Source organism: Typopeltis vanoorti, chromosome 11 (genome assembly GCF_054136105.1).
Source record: "Typopeltis vanoorti isolate ZY-2024b chromosome 11, IOZ_Tvanoo_1.0, whole genome shotgun sequence".
In the NCBI taxonomy this organism is placed as follows: Eukaryota; Metazoa; Arthropoda; class Arachnida; order Uropygi; family Thelyphonidae; genus Typopeltis; species Typopeltis vanoorti.
The window spans coordinates 78,149,136-78,159,056 of NC_143559.1; the positions used below are offsets into that span (position 1 = coordinate 78,149,136).

A 9,921-nucleotide genomic window follows, 5' to 3' on the forward strand; every position below is an offset into this window, starting at 1 on the left:
CAGTTAATGCTTAGAAGATTTATTTTAATGAGTGCTGCTTATTGTTAAAAGTGTTTACGGTTATAAAAAGTGTTTGTGTATAAGTAGATGAAGATAAAGGATTATCGGTAAGATTATTCCAACCTTAATATTTCTGTACAGAGAAGTGTGTGAGTTTCATCCTAGAATTTCCTTATGTTAACAGTAACTATCGCGAAGATTAACTGAAGTGAAAATTTAAAAGAGTTTGCTTGTAAAGTGGTGTTACTGTGATTTTATTGTATTTAGAACTTAAAGAACTATGAGAAGACTGTATTACAGATAACAGAATTACCATTGTCTGAGTTTGCATGACTTTATTATCAGAAAGGCTGAAGTATTTATAATAACTTATTTAGTATTTTGAAGTTAAGTGTAAAATTCATGATTTTAAAATTAAATGTTTGTTTTTGTTAATGAAAAGTTGTATTTTGCCTGAATCTCTTTAACTGCACCATTCATAAAATATTCGAACCAAAGCGGGAAAATTAAGTAAGTTAAATATACTCGGCCAGTATATATAATAACATCATATAAAAGAGGATAGTTGTGAATTGGTTTTTCTTCAATTCTTGAACTAATTCACATATAGAGTGGCGCAGTCTATAAATATAAATTTTCTCTATATTGAATTAGAAATCAACTAGCAACTTATAATTTTGTTTAAGAACATCATAGTGACTAACATGTCGGATCCAAGGTATAAATTAAGAAGTAGGATCCAACAATATTATACATTCTTTTCACTTCTCTGGAATCTTTCTTGTTCTGAAACTCATTATATAGTCTTGTCGAAGGAACAGCCAGTTCAACTTGAACACTCTTAGCCTTCATCTGTTGAAGAGGTTGCAGTGAACTCAATGTTGCATACACCCAAGTGATAGATTTTAGGAAAATTGGAACTCATTAGTTCAATAGTCTCTGTTGACTCTGTCATCCACGTGCCATTAACATTCAGTAGAGATACCCTTTCTTTTAATTGCAGTATAATGATAGAATTCTTTTGTGTAGTCTTTAGCTTGCAGAGCCATTTTCTTTTCATACTCACACTTATCTTTCCATACAATAGTTATAACTCTTCTGGTCTTGACCTTATAAATTTCATAACTGACATCATTCTGTCTTCACATGAGATCATCTGACTCTCCTTAAGTTGAAAAGCCCCTTAAAAAGGTTCTTTGCATCTTGTGGGAGTCAGAACTTTCCTTTCCAATCAAAGAGTATCATTGTTACTGACTAGGGTATGGAGACTCCTGAGAAATATTCGCTTTAATAAATTTAAAATTATTTCATATTTCTGTCAGTTAAGATTATTGCAAAAATCATATTGAAAATATGTCAAAACTGACTACATCAGAATTTGGAAGAGACCAGCCATCAATTTGATCCAATAATTTGTCTTTTTTAAGCTTTTGTGTGGATACTTTGAAATCAAAATAGAAAAGTTTGAATGAGAACACATTGCAATAACTAAAAAATAAGAACTAAGGTGAATTGAAAGGTTATTTTGTTTATATATTCCCACCCCACATCCAAAAAATGGCAAACTTATAATTAATACATCAATGCCACGGGCAAGTTTTTAAGACAAATAATAGATACATTGATTTTTTTTCGAATTACCATAGATTGCAGTGGTGTTTAGTTGAAAAGTGGTATGGGAAGGGCTGTTCCAGAGAACAGAAGTAAATGGAATGAAAAAGGAGGACAAGAAATAGGTTTGATAAGACAAGCTGAACAGTATGTAGATGTCTGCTTTTTTTATTTTTACATATTTAGAGGAATGGCAGAATGTTGGTGGTCACCTCATTGGAGCAGCATCCATGAAAGGACCTCAAGAAAAGGCATGATGCATCAAATATCTATTAGAAAATGAGTCTGGAAGGTTGGGGGTATCTGTCATGCAAATAGTTGCTCTCTCTCTCTCTCTCTTCTAGATAACATCAAAAATTCGTAAGGGGATTACTTGTGCACCACTTCAAACATGAGAATATTATTAAAGTTGGATGGATTTTGGAATTATATAATGTTAGGAGTAGTATTAGTAAGAAGCACTGTTTTAAATGGAAACAGGCATCAAGTTTTTTTTTTGGAGGCCAGGCAGGTGTGGATACAAGGTGTTAATATCAGGAATTACTAGAGGTGCAAGTCAGCTCATCTTGACTAGATATCTAAATATTAAAAGTAGGGAAGATTGAAGTGGGCTCTCTCTTTGGAGAAATAAGATGTGATGCAGATTTTGGTAGCATTGAAATTCACTATATTATGCTTGCTCCTCTTGAAAAGAATAAGAAAGATAGTGTTTAAGACAATAGTTATGGAAGATCTCAAAATTCAAAAATCAAAACCACAGATTAGATTTGAGGCTAAGAGTAGTAGTAGTAGTAGTAAGAGTAAGTCAGATATAGTATAATATAGAGCAGGGGTTCTCAACCTTTTCCAGTGGCATACCACTATATTTAATTCACGTTATTAGATGTACCAGTAAGGCAGTGGCTCGTGTACCATAGGTTAAGAATCCCTGATATAGAGTATAGATAGCTAATTAAAATTATTGACTTTTTTAAATTGATGTGTTGTTTAGAACTCTTTTACTTCTTATTGGCTGCCTTCCTTTACATGTCCTAACTGGTTTATCAGAAGATAATCTGGTAATAATCTTCAATATTCTATAGAGCACTATGAAAAAGCAAACAGTTATAACTAATTAAAAAATAATGAACAAAAATCCCTCAAACTAACTCCAGAAAACAAAGAATCCTAACAAAAAATAATAATGATGATGATGATAATAATATCCCAAAAAATCACATATGTTTCTTCACCCAATATTTGCAGCATAAATGTTAACATAAATTATGAACATCATACTTGCTGACATCAAGATCAGAATTCCAATTTGCTGCTACAACAGCAATCACTCCACCTTACCTCCCAAAGGCACATGAATCAACCTTGGTGATTCATGTGCCTTTGGGAGAACTGTTGTTGCTTGCCCAAGACTTAATCTGTGCAAGCAACATCTATACAGAGCCAAAAATGGAATCCTCTATTTTTGAGGTTCACTGATTTAATTTCCTTGTAACATTTGGTAATGTTCATATGCTATATCTATTACTCTTCAAATTCTGAACATCACTGTGACCTCTTCAACTTCTCATCTCAGAAGTACGGTTTTTTCCTGTAGTCCAGATGATTATAACACTGAAATCATCATCTTTGATGACCACAGTGTCCGCAACTCCATCTGGCTTCCTTTTCCAATTCCACTTACCAAACGAAGAGATGTGAAAGGTTTAAACATCATATAATGCAAATCATCTGTCTAAGCATGTTCTTTTTCTGGATATGCTGTAAAGGTCACCTCACTTCTCCTCTCAGTAACTCAAACCATAATCTTTTCCTCTCCCACAACTTCCTCCCCGTAATCACTCCTTTCATCCTATCCTTTGGTAGTAAAAGCATATCAGGTGGGGGTAATCTCCAGGACTTTTCTTTTCTGAGGTACCTATCCAAATGTCTGGGGTTAATGAGTATAGAAATCATTCTCACTGGTTTGTAAGCCTTTCATAATCATTCTAAGCTAAGGAGGCAACAAATATAAATCTGACATTGATTTGCATCAGCTTAGAAGGAAGCCTATAATCCAACTCATTTGAAAAGTGGGCAATAAAAGTCAACTCTCAAGCTGTCATCCAGTGCCATCATAGTATTTCCCTCAAAACAATGGAGATTGTCATCAACAACCATTTTACAAATTAGTAATCAGCATATATGGATTTTACCACTCTTGGTCTGCACCAGATCCAACCATTGCCACCACCATTGGGCCAAAACCATGAAAAAGTGTGGAGAAACCTGTGTTCTTACTCTTGACATTTCTGTTGCATTGGATCAACTCTGGAACACAGACCTACTTACCAAACTTCCATCTTATGGTTCCCCCCTTCTTGCCTTTGTATTTGGTTGTCAGTTTCATTTTTGATCTTTCACAAATATTGCCCAAGTATCCCAGCACTGTACTTTTCCCTGCGTACTTTCTCCTTTATACAAATCATCTTTTCTTACAAACCACCTATGTTACCTAGTTTTCCTGTGCATGATGCTCGCTCATTTTAAACTTCATGATCTTCCATAAAATTATCCTTTTATGTAATAATAGTAAAATATTACCTGCAATGTTTTTGTTTAATGTATATTAATTATTTAAAACATATCACCAATAATTTATTTTTAAAAAAGTTTTTACTTGGTTAGTTCTTCTAGAAAATTTTAATGCGAACCAGTAGTGTATAAATGTTATCCTTTTTTTTTTTTTCAGCTGCAAGAGGACGTGGCCGAGCTAAAGCACTTTTCCAGAGGAGAAAGTAACATCAGAAAATAAATGCATGCCTCATTTTTTGGTACTTTGATCCACAGACTTATGCAATTTCATTCCTGAAATTTGGCCATTTGTGATACAGCAAATTCATTTTGTTTTCAGTCATTAAAGTTAATTTGCATCATATTTTCATTATTTGTAGTCATGAAAAGTTAATAAAATCATTTCTTACTTATCCTCTCCCAATAATTTTTCATTGAAAGTTACCCAGTTCATTTAACTAAAATGCCGGTTTTGCAAACTGTTTGGCACCTTGATTCTAGAAAATGGTAGCCTGCTGAGTACTTCCGAATATCACATTGTGTAATTAGATGAAAAATAAAGATATTCATTCGTTTTTTCCAGTAGTATCTTTTTATTTCCTAGCTCCATCTCAAGAAGGTTTCTAAGATTATTTAATATAGTTGATAAAAAGTCAAAAGTGTAAATGAAGTCAAAATTTAAGTTGTAGCTTAATTAAGAACACATCAAAATAATATTGGTTGCCAAATATATTTCCTCTGAAAACTCAAAGAAGTTATGTTTGTGTTTTTATTGCTTATAGTTGTAGCATGATGATTTGCATTATATGAAAAGCATTTCATGGAGTATGCATTTTTATAGAATTTAAGTAAATTACTGAATAATATAATGTTTACTCATGTAATAATGTAAAATGTGTGCTTATAAATATCATTTTAATAATTAATATTGGTTTAACCACTGAAATGACTATATAGTTGAAAAAAATCACTTGTTTCATATCCATTTTCTCTCAGTAATATCCAAATGTATTTCAATTTTTGTAACACTTTGCATTCATGTATTTATTCACATATAATATCAAGAACTGTACAGAACCTACCTAGTGATGATGTTGGTCCTTTCCATTTTTCATCTTGTTTGATACTTTCTTCCTGTATTCTTTCCTCCATCTCCTGAGGTTTTTTACTCACCTATCTTTCAGACCATTACCACTTAGATCTAATGCCTTACTGCTGTACAGGCCTTGAACCACTAGTTGTGGTTCAAGGCCCCTACCTCAGCAAGATGGCTGGTCTTGGGTGGCCTGGTCAGGAGCAATCAGCTAATGGGCTTGACTGCGAGGGTCATTAATGTTGCAGTATGTCTCCCTCCACATGCCCAATGACTTGACTTTGGTCCAAAGTCATGACGGCACCAAAGGTTGCTTTGGTGCTGTCATGATATCTGGGTTTGCCCAGACATTCCACTCATGAGTTCAGTCTGCTTTCCAGACAGTTGGTGGAGAACTTTGGTGCTGAATCTCCTCCCTTCTGAGAATGAGTAATTTTTCATCATCTTGTTTATCAGGGCCCTCAGCAATCCCCAACCCAGTACAAAAACTATTATGGATAAAGAAGGGTTAGGCAGGATCCCCAACATCTGTTAAGGGATTCCATTCATGGGACATTGTTGTAATAACAGTCACCCTTAAATAACACTGGCCAACAAAAAAAAAAATTTTTTTCTGCTGATTATGATCTGACACTTGTTTTTTACTAATTTGGGTGTGCTGATTTCAAATATTAAACCCATTTTTCCCTATCGCGTCAGGTTTTTCCTCTATGGCATTTTCTTTTTGCTAATTTGTAAGTTTTTGATAGTTTTAAGGAGGCAGTACTATTTAGAGGATCAAATAAATCGATTTTTTAATATTATTTTCTGAAAGTATGTACTTTTAAAAATCTGTTCCTAACTTTTTATCAAGAAATTCGAAAAATTCCTGAAGATATAGCCTATTATTCAAAGCGGTGCGCAGATCAGAATCGGAGCGCTCACCCCTCTCGCTTGTTAGTAAACGAATAAATGCGTAAGAACCTGCAACGGTACATACTGGCGCTTTGAATGCGAGAGAGGCCGATAACTGACCTAATACGTTTAGGTGATGAAAAGTAGGCGATGACAACTGCCTAAAACAAATGAATGCTATATGCGTCCTAGCGGACAAAGAATGATCGAAATCAGTTAATCGATCGTGAACGTATGATGAGCGCTTATAACGTTTCAATAAAGTCTCTGGTTTTTTTTGTCTTGTTAATTGCATGTTAGTCGGCAGTGAAGAAAATACATCATATCTACTACTCGAAAATGTGTCAATAGTGTAGATTCCTTCTGCTACATTTGTGGCAGCTTTACTGTTCTTCCCAATCAAAGGACAAATATCACTGATTTCGTTAAGAAAGTGTACTTTGCATACTTTGACGTAAAACTTGCAGATCAAGACAATTCATGGGCTCCAAATAAAGTGTGCAAGTCGTGTAGAAAATTATAAAGGACTTCCTTTACTTGAGAACGAGCATGATCGGGATATGCCAGCTGTAGATGTTCTTGAGGAGCAAGACCCAGATGTTGATTTAGAAAATGAAAATTTAATTTCTAGTTCTGGACCGCAACGTTTTACTCAAGCAGAATTGAATGACTTAGTAAGAGATTTTGGCCTATCAAAGGAATCATCGGAATTGTTAGCTTCAAGATTAAATGAAAAAACTTACTGGAGCAAGATACGAAGATAACTTTTTATCGTAGCAGGGAAAGTAATCTTGTACAATATTTTAAACACGAGTGTGGGTTTGTTTACTGTAACAATGTGTCAGGTTTACTAACTGAAATGAGTGTTGTACAATATCATCCAAATGAGTGGCGTTTATTTATCGACAGTTCAAGCAGAAGTCTCAAGTATGTCTTACTACACAATGGGAATGTATATGGCTCAATTCCTATTGGCTATTCAGTCCACTTAAAGGAAACATATGAGGACATTAAAAAGGTTCTGAAGTTATTAAAATATACAGACCATAACTGGATCATCTGTGTGGATCTTAAAATGGTGAACTTTTTTACTTGGCTTTCAAAGAGGATATACAAAGTTTCCGTGTTTTCTATGCTTCTGGGATAGTCGAGCTAGAAACCAACACTGCAGTCAGAAACATTGGCCTCTTAGAATATCCTTAAATGTTGGAGAACAGAATGTTATAAATCAACCTTTAATCGACAGAGAAAAAATCATTTTTCCACCTCTACACATCCTAGGTCTTATGAAGCAGTATATTAAAGCTTTAGATTTATAAGGTGACTGTTTCCAATACATATGTGAAAAATTTCCATGACTTAGTTATGAAAAAATTAAAGCCGGTGTATTTGATGGACTGCAAATTAGAATTTTAATGAGAGACCCAAATTTCATCAACTCTATGAACGAAATTGAGAAAGAGGCCTGGACTTCATTTACGATGGTTGCGAATAATTTTCTTGGAAACAAAAAAGCGTGCAATTACAAAGATCTAGTGGAAACAATGCTTGAAAATTTCCAGTGCCTAGGTTGCATCATGAGCATAAAGCTTCATTTCCTATCCCATCAGTACCAAGGAAGATGGGATTCTCACATGATGGCCGACTACTGTTGTAGTATTCAAAGGGATTGCCAAAACAGAACACACAACAGAAATTGCTACAAACAAAAATTTCCCAGAAACTCGTGTAAGTAAAATTGTTATTTTTTTATAAATATTCTTGTAATTTTTATTGAATATTGTTAAGTAGTAATGTATCTAATTATCGGCCTCTCTCGCATTCAAAGCGCCAGTACGTGCCGTTGCAGGTTCTTACGCATTTATTCGTTTACTAACAAGCGAGAGCAGTGAGCGCTCTGATTCTGATCTGCACACCGCTTTGAATAATAATAATAATAATAATTTTTCGAATTTCTTGATAAAAAGTTAGGAACAGATTTTTAAAAGTACATACTTTCAGAAAATAATATTAAAAAATCTATTTGTTTGATCCTCTAAATAGTACTGCCCCCTTAAAACTATCAAAAACTTACAAATTAGCAAAAAGAAAATGCCATAGAGGAAAAACCTGACGTGATAGAGAAAAATGGGTTTGATATTTGAAATCAGCGCACCCAAATTAGTAAAAAACAAGTCTCATATAAAAGTCAGCAAAAATTGTGTTGGACTGTGTAATCACAGTGACTCCTCATAAAACCTTCAACCTTTCCTCAAAGGATAATATCAAAGTGGAACTTCCTCAGTGTTCCTGGCAAGAATTTGCTTCAAACTGAAGAACTAAGGAGGGACATTACAAAAATCTTCATGTGTGTGTGGGGGGATGATTATTGGTTCTAACTAGAAATATTACTCACATTCAACATCTTGAAATCAGTGGTGAAAGCAGGAGATCTTAACTTTCCTGTTAGGCTTTATATTCCCAGCCATTTTTGTGCTGCTTTAATTGTTAGAAATATGGTCATTCTCAGCCTCTGCCATCTGTTTCTGATGTGACACTAAAGAGCACGAAAACAGACTATGGATGCAAAACACTGAAATGCTCTAATTCTGAAGACACCCAGCCCACTCCCGAGAATGACAAAGGTGGAATGATCAAAAGGAGATTTTTTTTTAAAAAAATCAAGACTGAGCAGAACATCCCATACCATGTGACAAATGGAAGTATATCTACTGTTGTGGGATACTTCTTTTGTCTCATGCTATGGCATTCTGCTCCATCTTTTTGTTTTTCATGCTGAGAATGTAACTGTAAAGGAAGTGTCAAAGGGAAATTTCACATTATATGACTGTCACCCCCCTCTCTCTCTATATATATAATATATATATGTATATATATATATATATGTCCGCGCGGTTAGCCTAGTGGCTTTGCGCTTCGCAACCATATGCCTGGGGAAGGAGTGTCCTAGGTTCGATTCCCGTCGGAGACGTGAGGAGCTGAAGGATCTTCCTCAGTCATAGCCAAGTTAGCCGGTCTTGGGCGCGGGCAGTAGGGTTTTTTCCGCCAGTTTATCTGGTGTTTTTCATCCCGCAAGCAGGCAAACCGGCCCCTTGAACACACAGGGATACAGCCAAGAATACCTTGAGGCATAGGAGTGACCATTCTATCCTCGTATTTCGGTTACGAAATCCAAGCATGCTTGGAAGGTTGTGGGCCTTAAAGGCCTGTTAAAGCCATTGGGATAGATAGATAGATATATATAGATATATATATATATAGTTTTATGAAAAATATTGAATGACTGGAACCGAGATTTAATTAAAAAGGTTTTAATATAAACACAATACTAGTTTCGGCCTGTAACAGCCTTCTTCAGGTGACATTATAAAAGAAAAAACACTAAACATTGAGGGTTAAAAGACTATGAACATCATAGACAGTCTTTATACATAATTAGCATTAAAACGTTGTAGTTGTATTTGAAGCTGTTCTTTCATTTGTTGCATTGTTGGGAGAGTGCGTGCTTGCTGCATCACGTGAACGCCAGTACATGATTACAGCTGAATGACTATCCGGGAGGTTGTAGCTTAAGTTGTTATTTAGATGAACAGGATTGAAGATGATTTCTCTCGATTCCACAATTTTTCTCTCTATTTCGTCACTGCAACGGAAGATGTTTGTAGATTTTTCCCAGCAGACTTTGTGACTTTGGTTATTATCATTAGGATTAGCCGAGAAGAGGATATGACTTGATAATGCACTTGCTCGCTGTCTCTTGTAAGTAATGTCTC

At 34.9% G+C, this 9,921-nt stretch overlaps 1 protein-coding gene across 1 annotated transcript in view; it reads left to right on the forward strand.

The window, feature by feature from the left end:
* LOC150101770 (small nuclear ribonucleoprotein Sm D3-like) overlaps positions 1-4,737 on the forward strand; it is a 31,452-nt gene extending 26,715 nt beyond the window's left edge. The window contains exon 2 of the mRNA XM_090400319.1: positions 4,340-4,737. Within this exon, the coding sequence (XP_090256445.1) occupies positions 4,340-4,389 (50 nt within the window). The 3' untranslated portion in view covers positions 4,390-4,737. The remainder of the gene's footprint in view (positions 1-4,339) is intronic.
* The last annotated feature ends 5,184 nt before the right edge of the window (positions 4,738-9,921 follow it).